Source organism: Athene noctua, chromosome 9, assembly GCF_965140245.1.
Source record: "Athene noctua chromosome 9, bAthNoc1.hap1.1, whole genome shotgun sequence".
Lineage (NCBI taxonomy): Eukaryota > Metazoa > Chordata > Aves > Strigiformes > Strigidae > Athene > Athene noctua.
In genome coordinates this window covers 2,926,127-2,945,979 of record NC_134045.1, presented here as the reverse complement: position 1 = coordinate 2,945,979, position 19,853 = coordinate 2,926,127, and the positions used below count along the sequence as shown (strand labels likewise).

General features: G+C 51.3%; 1 protein-coding gene across 1 annotated transcript in view; it reads left to right on the top strand.

The window, feature by feature from the left end:
- Window positions 1-2,557: 2,557 nt before the first annotated feature.
- LOC141963915 (hydrocephalus-inducing protein homolog) overlaps window positions 2,558-19,853 on the top strand; it is a 109,628-nt gene continuing 92,332 nt past the window's right edge. The window contains 6 exon segments of the mRNA XM_074913650.1: window positions 2,558-2,695; window positions 7,357-7,488; window positions 8,657-8,782; window positions 9,693-9,812; window positions 13,793-13,927; window positions 19,212-19,411. Of these exon segments, the coding sequence (XP_074769751.1) occupies window positions 2,558-2,695; window positions 7,357-7,488; window positions 8,657-8,782; window positions 9,693-9,812; window positions 13,793-13,927; window positions 19,212-19,411 (851 nt within the window).

Sequence of the window (19,853 nt, the reverse complement as noted above, 5' to 3'; positions counted from 1 at the left end):
TACTAAGGCTTTGTTAGGGGTGGGGCGCAAGTAAGCAAAGGCATGCAAGTCTAGATAAGCTAATTTTGCTAGATTTTTGGAGTACAGTATGATTTACCAAGAATTAGAAGGCTTAAAGCTGAATATTAGACTATAAGGATGATGCAGGCCTTCAAAAAAGGAAAAGGTAGGGAAATAGCATGTAGGTAAGCCCCAAAACTACTCTGAAAAGAAGCAAAGACAGATACAAGGTGACCTGAAGACACTGTAAATGGGAAGAGTTTTTGATATTAAAAGGAGGACTGTGAAACTAAAGTACCAAATGTTTCTTACAATGAGCGTAATTGGGATGGTCTCTTAAAATGTTTTTATAGAGATTTTCTGCTTCATGAAATTCAGACATCGCCTCATAGATTCTGGCAAGGTTATAGTTCGCTGTTACAGTGATAGCGTTGTAATAATGCTCATCATGTTCAGCTTCTGCTTTTGCACGATCCAGCAATGCCAAAAAGTATTTCTAAAGTATAAAAAGAAAAAAGGAATAAAGCACTCCAGAATATTCTTAAAGGCAACCTTCTAGGTGATCAAGAAACTCAGTTCAAACTTTGAGTAGTTACATACCTTTGCTTCTCCTAGGTTTCCCAGCCTGAAGTGCAGGGGTTGCAGGGAGGATCTGAGATTCCTAGGGGTCCCAGGGGTACCTGTCCTCCCCCTGCAGGTGCTGCTGCCCCAGGGGTACCCCGAGAGCCTCAGCCCCGACCCCCTCCAGTACCAGTGCTGGGACGCCGTGGGGGTGGGGGACGGTGCCTCCACATCACTGGGGCCACCCTCACCTGGGTGCTGCAGGGTGAGTTCCCCCAATCCCAAACCCCCCCTTTTCACCCCAAAATGGCCCTTGGTCTCCAGATCGATGTTTGACCACCGAATTCCCCAGTTTTACACCAGAATTTCTGTTTAACCTGATTCGCGGAAACAGACTACAACTCAGAGAGATTTATAAAGCACCAGTCTGCCGCCGGGGTGCAAGGGGATTTCTCCACAAAGCTTGCACCATAACAGCACATTTTACCTGAAACTTATGGAGTGTGGATATCCATATTCATTGGATTACATAACACAAACATCCGTATGCATGTGAGGCTGGGTGAGGTCTAGAGGCTGGTGTCAGCAGCTGATGTTCTCTTTGCACCTGCCCGTTGCCTCCTGGTGGGCGTCTCTGGGGGTCTGTTGGAGGAAGGCTCACAGTCCTCCTCACCTTGTACTTTTCCCCGGAGCATGCGCAGATTCTCTTGACCATTTTCTTGAATAATTAGTGTTTTCCAGCTGGTTTATTCATTCTGTCTTAACTAAGAGAACCAGTGGGACTTCTGTCGTCCGTACATGGCTATCTTTACTCATTACCAGGACCCGACAAGTTAGAGCACTCCTGTTCCCCAAGGACAAAACCGTAATATTTTGCTGAACACAGCAGTTCTTGGTAGATTTTCACAGTTTTGATGGACACAGTAGTCCTTGGGAAAATTCAGGGCAAGCAAGATTCTTAGTAATATTCAAAAATACTATAAGTAATGCTATAACTTGCTATAAGTAAATAAACTGCTAAGCATTGTGCTATAAGTAAATAAGTCTCAAAGCAAGTAATCATTTCTCTGTATCCATTGAGCCAACTTTATTCCCTTCTTTCTCAGAAGAAAACAAGTACAAACCCTGCTTGGATTAGAGAGGATTATGAGCTGCCTGTTTGGGAGTTCATGATTGGGACTTCATGATGATGCAGCTGGGTAAGTGATCTCACTGCAGTTATTTGGTAGGAAACCTTTTGACAGCATCTAAAAGGCTTTGAGTGTTGCAGTCAGTTCCTTCGCTGAACGCTGGAGTTCTTCCTTCATGGGTTAAAACGGGGGAAGGGAACGCTCTCATGGATGGTGTAAGGTGTCTGTGCCAGCACTGCCCTCCTCGCCCTGGGGCCTCACTGCAGCCCTTGTCTTTGCCTTTGCTGCAGCTCCGTGTCCCCTGCAAGACACCAGCTGTGCCCAGTTACTCTGTGGGTTTGATCTGGTGAGTGCAGCACTTGATGCCAGGACCGATGTTTCTGATGTGCCTGTGTCACCCCCAGGGCTCTGGTCCTGGTGTCCAGAAGCTGGCAGTGCCTGTGCTGGGGCTTTGTGATCTCCTCTCCACGCCCTGGGCTGCCCCACATGTGTCCTCTTGGAGTCAGAAACGCAGGCAGCCAGCAGAGAGCCAAGTGTGACCTGGGAATGATGGCTTCAAGCTGAGCTTACTGGTGACAGCTGGATATTGTGCAGGAAAGCAGAGGGAGGTCATGGGGCAGGGAGAGTGTTGGCAAGGGAAGAGGGACTTGTGGGTCCCTGAGGGAGCAGAGGTGGCTATGTCCCAGCCCAGGAATGGAGAGGGGGCAGCGATATAAACCCCATAGCTCCTCCGAGTGCATGGTCCTGAGCATGGCGGGTGGTGTGAATTTCAGCTCCTGGGCTCTCTTTTTGAAAGCGTGGGTGTTCCCTGGGGGCGATGGCTGATGCTTCATTTTGTGGCTGGCTTGAAAGTGTTCTTGGAACCGATGAGGCCGGTGATTGCGAAGGAGCCTGGAGGAGACTTGGTCCTCCTGCACTTCCCTGTCTCAGCTGCACCCGTGTACCTGGGCAGGGAGCTCCATGAGAGAGGGGTCTATCTGAGGACTTTTCCATCTCCAGGCATGGTGAGGCCCAGGAGTGGGTCAGAGAGTGGAACGGGGTTAGCGAGGGACTGTCTGTAGCCGCTGCTGCGAGCCGGGGTGACGCACCCGGGGCTGCGGCTGTGCTGGAGCCGGGCGGTGTGCTGGAGGCGGTCTCAGGGCCTGCTGGCTGTGCTCACTGGGGGCTTTGGGCACTGAGCATCCCTGTGCCCTCTGCCCCCATGTCACAGAGCTGCCCCCCCAGCCCCCACCCCCCATCCCTGCCGTTGCCATGGTGGTGTTGGGGCTGGCTGTGATGCCCAGTTGCCCTGGCAACGGGGGCAACAGCCAGTCTGGCAGTGGGGATACCAGCCAGTCTGGCAGTGGGGATCCTCCCGTGAGTGTGTCCCCACAGCCCCCGCGGAGTGAGAGAGGTGAGGGATGCTGCGGGGCGGTGTCTGCGTCCCCTCCACGGCCAAAAGCCGGAGGGTGGCTCTGGGTGCCGGTGCTGCCCGGGTGGCTCAGCTGCGGGCGGGGCGGCTTGGGAGCTTGGCGGAGCAGGGACCGGGGCTGCGGGGGAGCTCGGGGAGGCACTGACACCCCCTGCCCCACGCCGCGGGGCTGGGGGCATCCCTTGTGCGAGAGGGGGGTACCTGGGGCAGGGGAGTGCCCGGGGCAGGGGCCCTCGGTCCTGCATTTGAAATCCGTAAGTGATTTTCTGAGCAGCAGCTCCTGCGTACATCCAGGGAAAGGACCGGTGGGCTTGGCAGTGCTGGGTCTACAGCTGCCCTCGATGATCTTAAAGGTCTTTTCCAGCTTAAACGGTTCTTTGAACTGTGGTCCGGATGCCAGAAGAAGAGTAAATAAAAAGGGAGATGCAAAGTTGCCAAGCCAGAATAGCAGAGATCGGATGCTGGGAAGGGGAAAATGGGACTGTAAAGACTTAAGGCAGGAGCCACAGCAGTAAATGATAGTATGTGGAGCTGGGGACTCTCCATCAGGCTCCTGGAAGGGACCCTTGGTGCATCTCACTGTCAGCTGACAGCTGAAGTTCATTAAATGACAGGAAGGTGTAACACTGGGCTCCTATTCATCCTCTCAACTATGGCAGAGCTTTTGTAATAAATTGCAGGATGACAGTACCAAAGTGATAAAATTCAGAGGGTCTGGAATATCAAGGTGACAGGTGAGGCTTCCTGGGTAGCGAGATTTGATTTAGAAAGCACTCAGCCACTTAGCAGTGGGCTGGAGGGCCAAGAGATTCATCCTGGAAATTCTCCTCCTTTCCTGGCTCCCTTGAGATGCTGTCTATATGGTAATTATAGCTAAGCAGGGGATTCCTAGGCAAGAAACGTGACCTTTCTACTTAATCCTGAACAGGGCAAGATGATGTAACTGAACAAAATTGTTCAACAGCATCCTGAGTCTCACTTGTAACAGATCTCGTGTCTTCCTCTTCCAGCAAAGTGTAGTAGAAAGGCAAATTAACCAACTACTCCGGAGGGAGATGGTTGATCTTTGTGGAAGGAAGAAGACAGAGGATTGATTGTGCATACTGAAGCAAGATTCAGACACACCCAGTCTGTGACCCCACAAGAGCAGCTGGGTGTAGTGTATTGTAGGGCAGAGTGTGCCCATCTATCCCCAGCCTTTAAGTTTGGAGGGCGATCAGTTGGTACCAGACAGCTCTGAGGCTGGCGCTGCTGCTCCAGCACGAGTGACGTGGGGTCCCTTGAAACGAGAGCTCTGGCACGTGGCACAGTGAGAGGCACAGGGTCTGTCCAGGCCTGGAGCTGTGCCTCTGCATGGAACTGGCCTTTTTGTTCTTCGTGTCCTTTAAGCACTTTGCTGTTTATTCTTAATTTCCTGTCCCTGTCAGCACAGTCTCATCAGAGCTCTGTTCAGTTTTATTGTCCTAAGGGAAGCTGTCAGACACATGCACAAAGGATTTGGGTGCCTTTGGGCCATATCAAAGTGCTCACATCAGCTGCATCCTCAGCACAGCTTTTGCCAAGCCCCCTCGGGCCCTGAAGGCCTTTAATCCCAGCTCTTGCTGCAGCATGGCCTTGTGTCCATAGGACAGGGCTGTGCTCTGGGGTTTCTTGCAAACACAAAATGAACTGGCAACCTTGTCCTTTCCTGGAACTGTAAAGGTCCCAGTCCTTCGGACATGTGCAACACTGCAGCTGTTCTGGAGTAAAGGAGTGAAGTTGCTGCCTTGCTTGCAGGGTGTGTGTAAAACTCGAGGGGAAGGGAATGTTAATCTTTGCATAGGTGGTGTGGAACAGAAGGAAGCAGGAGGGAATATGATCTGTGATTCTACTCAATGTCAGGATGTAAAAAATTGTAGAGCTGTGTTTGAGGGTGCTGGACTTTCAAGTCCCAGAAAATAAGTGGGAAAATCCATCTGTTCCTTGATCCAGTTAGCCAGAAAGGGAGGGAAAATGATTTCTAGTCCAGAGTAGTGCTTACTAAATGTGGTACGTGTTTATCTCTGATTTTTGTTGGTTTGCAGAGTAGGAAAGTGGTCTGATTTTGTTAACACTGGGCACAGCAGCGATCCCTGGGTTTAAGGCTGTTCATAATATTCTGAGCACTTCGTAAGGTCCGGCACAAAGTCACGTCGGGTCAGCTGCTCTCGTGAAGTGAAGCAGCTGAGTGACGTTTATCTTCCTTCTGTTCCCACCAAAAAAATGTCAAGAGTAACAAAGGAGAGTTTGGATATTAATAGCGATTTAGTTCATCATCCCTGTAAACGGGGTTCCAAAAGTCATGGAAGTGGGGGGAAGGTGAGAAGTGCCAGCAGGCCCTGGTGTGTGTTTGTGGCCCGACCGTGGCTCATTTTCCTCTGTGCTCTTGCCAGGCAGCCAAGCCGTCCTGTTTTCCTGGTTGCAGAAGCATCTCTGGCCTTGAAATGAACACAAGGGATTTGAGCCAAGCTCAGCAAGGCCTGACCTCCTCTTATCCCCGAGCCAGCCCCTGCACAAGGGCACTGGGCAGAGGCACTGGGGAGCAGTGCATCTGCCTGAGCAGAGCCCAGGGGGCTGGAGCTGCTGGGTGAGGGCGTGGGGGGAGCCGGGGTCCAGTCAGGAGTTAGTGCTGTGCCTGTCGGGCTGCGCTTCGCAGGGTTAATTTATGACACGGCGTCCCCGAGAGGGACAGGGGTGGTTGTGCTGGTTTGTGCATCGGTGTTTGCCTGTGGCAGGGCTAGGGGCAGGCTGGGAGCTGTGAGGTGGCAGCAAAGCAGCTGAGCTGGTGGAACTGGGATCCGGGTTAGGAGCAAGCGGGGAGAGGGAAGCAGCTCCTCCCTACGGAGGGGGGTGCTGGCACTGCTGTGGGTTGTGTCTGAGTGGCTTTGCAGGCACTTTTGCCCCCCTGAGTGTTCCCCAGTGGTATGTGGCTCTCTCCGCAGCAGAGTTAATTAACCCTACACTGCCCGTGGGCTCACTCTCTTCAAGCTGGGAGAAGCCCTTTGGGTTCTGCCGGGACTGTCTGTAGCCGCTGCTGCGAGCCGGGGTGACGCATCCGGGGCTGCGGCTGTGCTGGAGCCGGGCGGTGTGCTGGAGGCGGTCTCAGGGCCTTGGCTGTGCTCACTGCGGGCTTTGGGCACTGAGCATCCCTGTGCCCTCTGCCCCCATGTCACAGAGCTGCGCCCCCAGCCCCCACCCCCCATCCCTGCCGTTGCCATGGTGGTGTTGGGGCTGGCTGTGATGCCCAGTTGCCCTGGCAACGGGGGCAACAGCCAGTCTGGCAGTGGGGATACCAGCCAGTCTGGCAGTGGGGATCCTCCCGTGAGTGTGTCCCCACAGCCCCCGCGGAGTGAGAGAGGTGAGGGATGCTGCGGGGCGGTGTCTGCGTCCCCTCCACGGCCAAAAGCCGGAGGGTGGCTCTGGGTGCCGGTGCTGCCCGGGTGGCTCAGCTGCGGGCGGGGCGGCTTGGGAGCTTGGCGGAGCAGGGACCGGGGCTGCGGGGGAGCTCGGGGAGGCACTGACACCCCCTGCCCCACGCCGCGGGGCTGGGGTCATCCCTTGTGCGAGAGGGGGGTACCTGGGGCAGGGGAGTGCCCGGGGCAGGGGCCCTCGGTCCTGCATTTGAAATCCGTAAGTGATTTTCTGAGCAGCAGCTCCTGCGTACATCCAGGGAAAGGACCGGTGGGCTTGGCAGTGCTGGGTCTACAGCTGCCCTCGATGATCTTAAAGGTCTTTTCCAGCTTAAACGGTTCTTTGAACTGTGGTCCGGATGCCAGAAGAAGAGTAAATAAAAAGGGAGATGCAAAGTTGCTAAGCCAGAATAGCAGAGATCGGATGCTGGGAAGGGGAAAATGGGACTGTAAAGACTTAAGGCAGGAGCCACAGCAGTAAATGATAGTATGTGGAGCTGGGGACTCTCCATCAGGCTCCTGGAAGGGACCCTTGGTGCATCTCACTGTCAGCTGACAGCTGAAGTTCATGAAAACAAATAGTTGTGGCTCTTGGGACTGCACCCACAGCTAAAGTCTGTTTTGGCTCAGGGAGTTTTTTTATGGAGTTTGACTTCTATGAATCTTAACTCTGCCACTTACATATGGTCTAATCACGAAACAGTGTGAGGCAGCCTTACGTTCTCCACTTAGGAAGGATGCCACAGCCTGGAGACACAGGTGTATCCTTTGGGTCTGCCGTGAATGGGATTCTGGATTTTTAAAGTCTCACTGTTACTCCTTCCAGATTTTCCTAGTCGTGGCCACTGGCAAGATTCATCAGTCCATGGGATCCCCCAAAATGGCTGATGGACTCCAGAGAAAGGCGGCAGTACGCTGTTATCCGAAGCTGGTCAGAGAGGCAGAGCGGCATGTGCCTGTAAGTACCTGCTGGGGGCCGGGTAGGAGCTGGGCTAAGGCTCCTTAGGGAAGCTGCCCCTGCCCCTCCTCTGCCTTCCCCTCGCGTTGTCAGGGCGCTGTGGAGCCAGGCACCACTCCCCACCTCTTTGCTGCCGTACTTCTGTTGGAGGGGGCTGTCATGGTGCAGGGGGGGTGGGCTGTATTGCTTCAGGGAAAGTCCAGGGTCTTGCCTGAAGGTGCCAGTGGAGCCGAGATAAAGGAATGTACTGGGCCTTGCACGGGAACAGCTGAAGCACAAATGTGCTGCCTTCCGTCCTCTTTGCTGTGTGGGCAGTAACATCTCCTGTCACAGGGGCATACCTGCCAGTGCTGCCCTGGCCACACCGCTGGGCTGCTGGGCATGTGGTGGGCTGCTCAAACCGCCTGGAGTCTTGACAGGACACGGCTGTCCCAGATAGAATAGCTTCCAAAAGAGTTGTTTTATGGCATCTCGTGACCTGTGTGGAGCACTGATGCAGCCCTGCAAACAGCAGTGGGGATTCAGGGCGATTCCTCCTTGCCACCCACAACTGTCCCGTTTGCTGGCTGGAGCTCCCTTCACTGGAGGTGACCCAGTGTTGAGGCTCTGTCAAGGAGACATCTCTGTATCCTCCTGTGGAGGGGTCTGTGAGGCCAGAACAGAGAGGAAGCAAGTGCTAATGGAAAAGAAATAACTAAAACTTGGACCCATCCCTCTCCGCCTCTGTCTTGGCACAACACTGCTCGTCTGCTTTCCTCTGACTCACCCAGCAGTGCCATCTCCACCTGCGAGTTGGTGTGAGCACTGTGCAAGGGTGGAGTTAGGGGATTTCTGATAACTCCTCCCCGCTCTCTTCAAAGGTCTCTGGCTCAATCCAGCAAAACTCAAGAGGGGACAAATACCCAAAAAGCAGAAATCCCCAAACATGTCACATCACCTCATGAAGGAGATGCTAAAGGGACAGAGCCACTTGCTTGGAGCGTGTGTATTCAGCTCTATATCATTAACTTACTGATGTTAAATATTTCAGCAGGTAATTTACAGGACTTCCAGGACTATCCTAGTGGCTGTGATCACAAATTATTGATCAGTGGTACTTGAACACAAAAATCCTTCCTGCAGAAAAGAAAAAAAAGTAAATCCTTTCTGCTGGTGTTTTGCATTTCAGCTGACTCCCTCTGCCTTCCTGAAGGAGATGTCTCTGACCACCCAGCAGAGGCTGGCCAGCACCCGGGAGATGAGGCGGCCCCGGATTACCCAGCTTCTAGACATGGGAGAAGCCTCCCATCACAAGGTAACCTTTTCCTGCCCTTTTCCGTGCTGTTTGATGTGACATTTGAAGAGGGTGTGTGTTTGTGACAGGCGTGCCTCTGGCTCATCTGAATACCTCAGGGCCTGTTGTCTTTTCAAACTGCTGGTGGTGGTGGAGTTCCTTCTGCTGGGGAAAGGTAGAACGTTTTTCCTTGGTGAGAGGTTGGAAGTCCTGATCTGTGCTAAATCAATATAAATAACCTCTGCTGAAGTTGGTGGGTTTTGCTGGAGTTTAGCTGATACTGGGGGAAGGCAGGGGCAGGCCACAAGGGCCCGAGCTTCCCATTTTCCATCCTCCTGGTGAAATAGCCACCTCGTGCTTTGGTGTAGTCACTGTCAAATGCTTGGGGTCATGGGACTCCTTTGACGGTGGCAGCATTGGCCTTTGAAGGCTGAGGGCCTATAATGATTACTTGTTTTGCTTTGTTAAAAAGATTTAACAAAACCAAGTGCATTAATGTTTTGGGTTGGAACAATGTGTGGGACCTTTACAGGGTGTGAGATTTTGCAGGCTGCCAGATAATACAGATATCTCCTGTAAATTCTTGGGTTTTGCTTGCTCCATGAGTGCTGGTGGCTCTTCAGGAAGGGCTCTGGAGCTGTGTGACCACGTCAGCACAGGGCTCTGCTGGCAGTAAGCGCTGCCTTGCCTTCTGGAGAAGGAAACCTGGAGGAACACCTACCAAAAGAGCTTCTTAGCTTGAGCCTGCTTAGTGTGGTCCAGAAACTTTTGATCAGCTCAGAACAGAGGTGGGGGGCTGTTTCCCTAGCGTGAGCTGTGCGGATGTACTCACCGAGAGACTGTACTCCACTGGAGATCGGTGTAGGATTCTGTCGTGAATCTTTCTGCCAGCAGCTGACCCTCCTCTCACCGCTCTGTCTTGCCTCTCCAGTTCTCAGCAGTTGACCTGGACCAGAGCTTGTTTCAGCCTTTTCCTTCAGAGGTGGTATTTCAGAACTACGTCCCCTTCGAGGTCTATGAAGTGCCACTGATTCTGAGGAACACTGACAAGGTAAGTGCTGGGATGCAGAGGTTTAACACTGTGCTGGGAGAGCCGTGTAATTCCTGTGGTTTACAGCGTAACAAGTTATCTGCTGCAGCACGACACATCCAGAATAACATGTCTCACCACCTTTATTTTGCAAGACGGTGGAAGTCTTCCCATGCTGGGAATCCTCCCCCTGATTTTGGCCACGCATTGGTGGTATCTAACGCAAAGGAGCTTTTCTAGTCAGCGTCCTTCCCCTTGAAAGCCCTGCATTGATGGGGATGTTGGGGGTTGTACAGTTGTTACCTTCTCTCCTGCTTTCCCTCGAGTGTGCACCATGTGCTGGTGGCTCCCTGGTTAGTCTCGGTTTCTGGCAGGGCACCTCTGCCTCTCGCAGCCTGTTCAGCTGCCTCTGTGCAGCTCGCTGTCAAAGCCCAGGGCTTGAGCCTTCTCCACTTCATGCTGGAGGAGGTTATGGTTAGTGGCATTAGCACTCCAGGAAGGGTGTTTTGAAGCAGCAGGGGAAAGGGACTGATCCAGCAGAAGCGGTGGGAGGCCTTCCAGCGTCACTTTAGGCTCCTGCTAAGCTTAATGCAGTTCTGCTCAGTTTTCTCTTAGCAGCGTGTCTCTCTGCTTTCCCTTTGGAGAACCGCAGCACATCCAGAGTAATATTCTCTTGAAGGTCTCCACCTTTACTTGAAAAAATTGTGATCATTTTGAGATTTCCCAGAAAAGTTGAGAAGGGAGAAGTTGAAAAATGTCAGCCATGTTGTTGCACTATAAGGAGGAAAATTTGAATTTCAGCAGGGGAAATGTTTGCTTGAATGAGGCACGTTCCAAGAGCAGCTAGTGGGAAAAGACAGGAGAGAGGAAAGGAGCTGAGTGGGAAAGTGCTCTGGGAGAGAGCATCGTACACACAAGGGTTTCTCTTGACACGTAAGAGTAAGTGTGCTGGAAGCAGAGAAAGTTCCGAAAAAGAAAGGTGTAATTAAAGATACTGTTCTGTAATGAAGAAGAAGATGTGTATGTGAGAGGAGGGCAAGATGGGCAGATGGAAGTGTACGTGAGAGCACGTGAATTAATCCCCCTCCAAATCTACCGGTCTTGTTGGAAAAAAAACAAGGGGACAAAAAAATCTGTCAGGGCATGTTGCAGGTGGGGGAACAGCAAGAGAAGTCAAAGTATATTCTGAGGTAACGGGTTTTGACAGGGACATGGTTGAAAATGGAAGACCCTTTGGCAAAGACAGTTTCAGGGTGGTCCCTCAGTTATTCCTGGAGAGTCCTGCCCCGTTCCTGGCCTGGTTTAGCTTGGGAGTACTGGAAAGAGCAGCGTGGGTGCCCCTGTCCAAGGGACACCCTTCATGGGGTCCACACTGATTCTGGGCACTCTTTGCTGTAGGTATCCTCTTTCCTAGTTTAAATGTGCCTCAGTTTCTCTTGGTTCCTATGGCTCTGCTTTGTTCCCATTAAGTTTTTGGGCTTCAGCTGCTCCGTTATCCAGATGGCACTTCAAAATATTTGTCGTTGCCAAGTACCAGCCAACAGGCAAACAGTCAATTTGCTCTGTTCATGCTTCCTCAAGTGGAAAACAACATCTGCATCCGCATTTCTGCTATTCCCAGTAAAAAATAATAAACGTGCAGCTGTACCTTGTGATTTGTATGCCGTGTAAAGGGGAGGCAATGTGTGAGCTGTTGATTTTTTCCAAAAGGAATTAGTTTTGAAGCTAGTAAGTCCTCAGCCATTGGACAGCTCTGGTGGAAAAGCAAGATCAGCTTTAAGGGAAATCCTTGGCATATTGAAGTACACAAACATAGAGATGATAATCCCAAGAGAGGTGCTTATATTCTAATTTTGTTGGCTTTTGGTGATGTCCAGCAACACTGTACTCTGTCTCAAAGTTTTCTCACCAGTTTCACAGATCCCTCCAAATCACGCTGACCTGTACTGCATGGTCGCCTGAGGTTGTCTGATCCATAAAAATCCAGCTAACAGCAAAGTGTATATTCCAGATAGAGGCTCTGTAGTCATTCAAATAGAGAAGTGCTCTGCTGTATAGTTACTGCTCTTCCCTGTGTGTTGTAAAATTGCTTTTCTGTCTTCAGGCTGCTCCTCACCACTCTCAGCGATGTTCTCGGTGGCTTTTGCTGAAGGTCTTAGCTCATCTCCCAAGGGTCTTGGTGACCAAAATGTTTGTCTGCAGTGTAAAATGTTCTCCTGGGTCTTGCTGTCCCAGGGCACTGCTGGGAGCAAAGGGTGTTTGGAGACGTCAGGACTGCCTTGGCCATGGGTTATCGGGCTCGAGCGGGTGGTGAAGAATGAACCTCCATTTTGCCCAGGCCTCACATGGGTTATTTATCAGTGAAGCTGCTTGTCAGTCAAAATTGCCTGTTTTAGACTTTCTGAGATGAGATTTGGTGCTCAGGCGTTGACATCAGTGTGCTAGAAAACACCTCTTTGCTGTGTCTGTGCTTGTGGTATCCCAGAGGGCAGAAACCTGCAGCAGGGTACCTGCCTGGACTCCTGGCTGTGGGGAGGAGTGCCCAGAAATCTGCCTTGCCTGCACTGGCAGCTGCCTGGCTACAGGCACCAGGCAGCAAGAGCCTCCAGAGAGCCGAGAGTGGCTTTTAACAAAGAAACCACACCGTGAGTCAGTGCTGGTCACGTATCTCAAGGCAGAAAATGCCTCTGAAGGCCATAATTGATAGGCCCAGCCTGGGGGGCTGTGTGGCTTTCCATCATTTTGGCAAGTTGACCGCTCTCATCTTCTGCATCAGCCTTTCCTTGTAGTGTATTTGGCTTCTCCCTTGCTTCTTTACAGCCCGCTCTAAGTTCCCTTAAGCCATCTCCTTGTTTCTTGTCTCGTTGTCTTCCTATGTTCCTCCTTTTGCTCTCCAGGTTTCCTTTTATTCCCAGTAAGGCCACAGTGTCTGTGGTCTCCTCTTGCTGGTCTGCCTGCGTGACTGTAGCAGTGCAGCTTGACTGCCCCACTCAAACCCAGTATGTTAGAAGTGAATTTCTTCCTCCCCCCAGTATAGCAGGTACTGTTTTGCCTTTGGGTATTTCATCCCCCTCCAGAGGCGTGACTGCTTGGGTGTGTGCAGGCAGAAGCCCGCAGGTTCTTTGGGCTGGTTGATATGCTATTGTGCCCTGGCAGAATGGATTCCATCCCGGTGTATTCCTCTGTAAGGAACTGAAGGCATTGATGCCTCAAACATTCATCGACACAGAAAACCTCCAGGACCAGCTGTGGCCTTTGGATTAGTCTAAGGAATGTCACCTGAGGGAGCGGGAGTGTATGGAAGGCTGCACCCCCCCACTCCCTTGTAGTTGTGTTGACAAATGCCTTATGTGGACCTCAGAGGGGGGGAAACTGAGTGAAACCAAAAGTTTCCCCTCGAGCACCAAGACCGCTCATCACTGGCTGCACTGTGTAAGCCCGGTACTGTGTGGCTCCATTGTGTCAGCCAGACACCATGCTGGCCTTGCTAACGGCCTCGTGCCGTCGCCATTGAAGAGGCGGCAAGGCCTGACAAGAGGTGAGCATTTCTGCCCCAGAAGCAGAAGTGTGCTAACCAGCTGGTAAGATGAACTGAAAAGGGGACAGAAACTTTGTTGCGTCTGCACCCACCAGCCAAGATGATCGGACCTGAGACAGTGCTGGATCCAGGGGTGCTGATCCGGATTGCTCTCCCTCTCCGTCTCCCTCTCCCTTTGTAAGACACCACATTGCTTATTATCCTTTTCCAAGTTTAAATTGTTTTCTACCGCAAGTAAAACATTTTAACCGGTCGCTTGGTGTCGTTTCACCTTAATTTAACCCAAGGGGATCACAGAACTGTTGCGACTCTCTGGGCTTCCAGTCTGGGTTGTGACAACCTCAAGAGTTAGAAGTGCTTTGGAAAAGTGGTTAAGGAGGGATGTCCCCAGGGCACGGCCAGGTATTTTCTCCTCATGTGTCCGTATGAGTGGCAAAATCATAGTTTCCTGTCTTCCCTGCAGGTTCCTCGGCTGGTGAAGGTTGTCATGGAGATGTCGCCTTACTTCAAGTTGACCAGCCCCAGTGGTGTGTGCTGTAAAGTAGCACCTGGCATGCGCTCAACTTTCCGCATCCTGTTCACCCCGGAGGAGAACAAGGTGAGGCTGGAGGTCCAGAGAGGTTGGTGCCTTCAGTGTAAGCTGAACCTGCTGGGCTGGATTCAGAACAGGGCATCTGCTGTGGGTTTTGAGGACTGTCCTGGTTCCAGTGGGGGTTGTCCTGGATCTAGAACCAGGGGAAACTCCTTCCCCATGGGGAAGATTATGCTCTCATAGGCTGGAGGCTCTTACATGTTTCAGATCACTTTTGTCCTTCAGTGATGGAACATTTAATGTCATGTCTGCTGGTTTGAGAGATAAGAGAGTCTGCCGTCTGTAGTGGGGCGGCCTCCCAAGGGGTTGGTTTCTGGTATCTGTCCACTGCTGTGTGATTATGGGTTTGCTCCACTAACGGTAGATACAGAGGTGTGTTTAAAAGTGACTTGTTACTTGGAGGACCTAAAGTGAGCCTGATCAGAGTGAGGACTGCCACCCGTGGAAACTGGAGTCACCTTAATTCCTCGCGTGTTGGCCACGGTAGCGAGACAGTAGAACATTATGTCTGAAGTCATGGCGGATTTTACGCACTGGTTATAGCCCACAGCCTGCTGTGGGGTCTGCTCCAGGCTGTGGTCGGGCAGTCTGCAGCTGGTCTGTTAGGATGCTGTTAGCTGCTGCAGCAGGGACTGACGGGCTGTGCTTTCCCTCCCTGCGCTTCCTTGAGTGTTCCTGAGGGAAGATGCATGTGGAACTATAGGAAAACGGCAGGGTGGGGTATTGATGTTTGACCATCTCATCCCAACAGTAGGGGTTTAATTATTGTGGAAAATACTAGAGGAACAAACAGATCTAGAGAGCTTTTCTGTTTCCCATCGGGCAGCCACTTCCCTGCCTCACCCTGGACTGGAGCAAAGATGGTGCTTTTCCATCCCCTCTGTTTTCAAGCCTTGCAGCTGGGCTGTCCCTGAGGACACTTGTCTGTCTGCGATGCAGCTGGGAGGCTGGGGCAGAGGGAGCGCTGTGCAGGTGGCAGGGAGCCAGCCTGGCACAGGCACACTGAGCTCTAGATGTCCCTAACTCGGCAGGAGGTTGTTGGGCTGCAGGTGGCTTTGAGACATCTGCCTGAACGAGCACATAGGGGAATAAACGGGCAGGTACAAGCTGCAGGCAGACACGTTACCCAGAGCCTGCGCTGTGGCCGTCACGCGTGTTACTGGGGCTGCTCTGTCAGCTGGCACCTCTTCCATGCCAAACACGCCGTGCCTTTGCTTAGAGGTTTGCACGTCAGTGCTGTGGCCCTGGCAGGTCTGATTCTCAGTGCTGTGATGTGAAGGGTCAATGCTGTTATCTGGAGGCTTGTTAGTGCAGAAGAATTTAATACCTGGCATGGACAGGAGGAAGCACTGCAGGGAAACAAGGACAGGCATGCTGAGTCCTTTCACCACCATCCTGCTACCTCTTAGCACTGTCCTTCGCATGGCTTTGTTGGAGAGACGAGGCCAGGGGACAGCTTTGAGTCAGCAGATGTTTCTGCACCGGGCCAGCGGTGCAAGAACTCTTTGGGCCTACCTGCTTTTCATCTTTCACTTGCTACTTAGATATAATTTAACACTTTGTCCTATCCTCAAACGGCACGGATATAGAAAACTGAAGAGAAAATGCCCTGTGGTCCCTAGCTCCCCATGCTTGTGTAAGAATGTGTTCCTTTGGAGGGATGAGAAATTATTTCACATCATTAGGGTTAAAATTTTGTTGTCCTAGGGCAGTTCTCGAAACTACTCAAGTGACACAAGAGCTTAATCTCATTGAGGTAGGCTTTGCAAAGTACACCGGTGCCTTCAAACTCTGATTTATTCATATTAATTAGTGTACTTTTGGGGGGTGGCAGAGGTATATTGGTGCCCGTGAAGGGCAAAGTGCTGCTCTTCGAGTTTAGAGAGGCAGCAGAGCAACACGTGAACATCACCACAAGTGGGGTGAGAGAACCCTCAGAACCCCCATGTCCAATACTTTGTCCCTTGTCTTGCCCTTGAACTGGCGAGTGTATGGAGCAGGGAGCTCTGCCAGCAGAGCTTCAGCGACACTCCGGTGGTTTCTGGTGCACTGGGGGTTGTGCAGGGCATGGGGAGAGGGATGCCTGCTGCTCAGCGAGGAGCACGTGGGGATTTATACAGCTGAATCAGAATTTTGTACAAATTGAGCATTTTGTCTCGTACTTGATGGAGTGTGGGGCCAGCGAAGCACCAGAGTGCCGTAGCTCAGCTAGAAACGGGTCAACAGTGCAGTCAGGAGGTGCACGGCGCCTTGAAAACCCCTCAGCAAAGAGGCTTTGGGAAATGGTTCTGCAGAGCCGCCTGCGTTGGGCTGGCAGTGGCTTGCACGCAGAACACCTGTGTGTTAGTTGTGGAAGGCTGACGAGCGCTGCCTTTGAAGAGGCTCTGCCCCTCTGCTGCTCCATCACCTGCAGGGAGGGTGGATAACCCCGTGAGCTGGGACGCAGGTACAAACCCCTCTGCCAGGGCTGGGCACTCCTGCTGTGGAGCTGGTTTGAATCTGTTCTTCCCTGGGGTAAGTCTGACTTCAGCAAAGTCACTCCTGATTCGAGGGAGTAAAATTGTGGCTAAGCCCTAAATAAAAGGACCATGTGAGTTGTTAGTGGCTGAAATGCCACGTGCCATATAGCGCTTGCTTGAAAAATGAGCAATTTCCTATTGTCTTGCAGTCATTTGGGAATGTGCCACAGGATGGGACTGTCAGAAGGTAAATAAAGAGCTGACATGTCTCTGTTTATTGGCACTCTCCTTAGAAATAAGAAATATTAATTTTTCTGTGGGTCAGCGTTTCCAGGTAGTTACTCTTGCTGCTTCTGTTGTACACATTTCGGGTTTAGGGCTTCAGCTGCACAGTGTGGCTGTTCTCGTGCCACCCTGTGTTCGGGTGTCCTTGCGTTATGGTCTGACAGTCTCTGCCTAATTGGAAAGCATCGTGGAACTGACTGGCAATAGACAGGAATACCTACCTTTGTGTGTGTCCTTTGGCTTATTAATAGATTATCTTAAAGGAAGAAGGAAGCAAGAAGCATATGAATACATAGCACAGCTTATTCTGTTTTGTCCTCTCGCTCTTTTTGCTGTAGCAATACAATATATTCAAGCAATACACGTTCAGTCTGTAAGGTTTGCCAAATTCACTACTGTTGCTCAGTGGAGACTGAATTAATGCTCGTTAATGTAAATTATGACAGGCTGATGAGTTATTGCATTACTGAAATCAGAATTCAGTCGGGCGCTGTTAGATGTTTGGTAGCACACTGAAGCTATTCCAAGTATCCTTTTAAGATGACTTTTGAGGGGAGGAAAGGGGCAGAAAATCAAGGCAAATGGCCCTGTGCAAAATGAACCTGGAGCCAAGTGATGAATTTCAAAGCCTGCTGTGAATTGGTGGCTGAGGAAGGCAGGAGAAGGGCCACCCTTTCTCATGGGAAGCTGTCTTCATCCTCCAGTCTCTCCTCTCTTAATGGCCCTTCTTTTCCAGCCTTTATGATATCCTGGTTTCAGACGGGAGCTTTCCCTGCTTGACTTGCTACGTTACTTTGTGCTACAAGGATCTCTTCTTCGCAGTTGTCTGATGCAATGGGTTCAGTGAGGTATTTAGGGTTGGTTTCACAGCAAAACCGCCCCCTGCGTTTGCTGGTGTGCTGGGCAGTGAAGGTTGCTGTCACTGTGACAGTAATTAACGTTAACCTGAGCTTGCAAAGAGCCTGAACTGACACCTCTGAGACACAAGCAGTTCTTTAATTTCACTGGGTGAAATTCAAATGCCAGTGGTGATACTTCAGAGGCCTGAGCTTGTAACTTATTGCTTCTCGAAGGTGAATAGGAGAAGAGGAACCATCGTACAGTGACAGGTGTTTTCCTTGAAACTGGGAGAGGAGTTGTATGAAGGATGAAGTTGTATTTTCATGAAAATCTGTAGACTGAAGCTGGTGGGTCTAAAAAGAAACTTTAAAGTGTGGAAGCGATGCAACCCCTCTCTCACCCAGGCATGTTTGTTTAGAAACCTGGATTGAAACCGTCTAAGGGTTTGCAGTTGCAAAGTAAAACAAGGCTGTGAATTGGTTCCAGCTGTACCCGTAGACTGTAAGTAAATGCCTAGCAGAGCTGGTAAGGCAGGGCAGTGCTGCAGTGGAGATCTGCAGCCCCCATCTCCTCCCACGGGAGGGTTATTCAGCTTGCAGATGCTCACAGGACTGTGGGTTCACAGCGGCCTGCACAGCCAGCTTCTGCCTGGCACCCCTCTTCCCTTGGCTTTCCCCCGGTTTGGCCTGAGGCTTTGTTCAGCTTGGTGCAAGGTCCCATTCTGGTGGGTCACGGAGCGTGGCTGAAGGTCAGGGCACTCTGAAGAGCTGAGTCCAGCCTTGTACAGGATGCAGCGTCCCAGGGCGTCCCTGGAGAGGGGGCTCGGCACGCAACGCCTGTGCATGAATGGTGAGAGGCAGTTTGCTCTCTCAAGGTCATGGTTGTCTCTGAGGCCAAATCCTTGTTGCTTTAGCCTTGCCTTCATGTACCTGAGATTAGGCACAGGAAGAACTCTTAAAGTCTAGTGTAGAGCTGGAATAGGCTGCCGAGGGCAGGGGTGGAATTGTTAGTGCTTTTAAGTACTTGTCAGACATCTTGCAGGAGTAGATTGGGTGTAGAGCTGAGCCAGTTCTGCGGTTGGGAGATGGATCAGATAGCTTTTTAAGGGTGTGTGACCCCAGCCTTGTCCCTATATTGCTCTGGGAAAGGGTAGGAATTACACACTTACCCTAAACTCACCTGACATTAAAACAATTCCCATGTCCAGCTTGTTAAATATTTCACCAAAGACTGAGTGTTGGTCGTGCACGTGGCAAAGTCCTTTTGAAAAGGCACCTGAGCATCCCCTCCCTGGCCAGCATCAGTGAGGTCACTGTGTTGCTGGGATTGGAGTTAGTACTGTGGCACAGTGGGTGCTTAGTGGAGCCTTTGATCATCAATCTGCGGTGGGGATGATCACGGGTTCTTGTTACTGCTGTAATCCCTTCCATGAAATTGCTCTATGTTGGTGCCTCTGAATCAAAGTATCAGAAAATTTCGTCAGGTTCTGCCAGCTTGCTGTGAAAGCAGGTGAATCCATGGGATTGTTTCTTCTTTGCAAGTTAGCAGCCTTGTTCAAGTCACACTAAAGGAATGAAAGGTCCCTAAGGTAAAAAGCCCTTTGACGTTACTGGATGCTACTGTTAGAGTCATAGAAAACAGCAGTTTTTCTTCTGCCATGGGATGGTACAAAATGCACTGTGCTGAGATTGTTTCTTTCCCTGCAGGATTATTTCCACCAGCTCACCTGCATCACAGAACGGGAAAAGTTTATTGTGCCAATCCGAGCTGTAGGTGCCCGAGCTATCCTGGACTTCCCTGACGAGCTGAACTTCTCCATCTGTCCAGTCAAGTACAGCTCCCAGAAAACTCTGCTGGTTCGCAACGTGGGTAACCGGGAGGCTCGCTACCGCATCAGCACTGAGAGGTAAAGGAGCTTGTCTTCTTTGTGCAAAACACTGTTGCATGATAACACGGTTGGTAACAACAAGGAACCAGAGCATCTGAGCTGCTGTGTTGCGGCTGTAGCTGGAAACGGGCAGGACACGTGGGTTTTGCTGTTGCTTATAGTGTTTTAAGTATGATGGAACCTGTGATAAAAGTCTGCGTGCTGCAGCGAGGTTTTGTACTGCAGTGGTGTCTCCAACAGAGCATCTCGCAAGACCGATTCCATTAGACTGAAAGAGCACATGAAGGAAGGCAGCCTGGCTGCCCTTGGGCTGTGTAAGATGCTGCGTGGCAGGCAACAGCTCTAGGAGCTCGGTTCCTGTAGACCGAACACAGTGTTAAGAGATGGGCAAGCTGTGAGCTGGTGAGAGAGACATTTACGAATTTACCAGCAGCTGTGTCTTTATATGCAAGTGCCATTA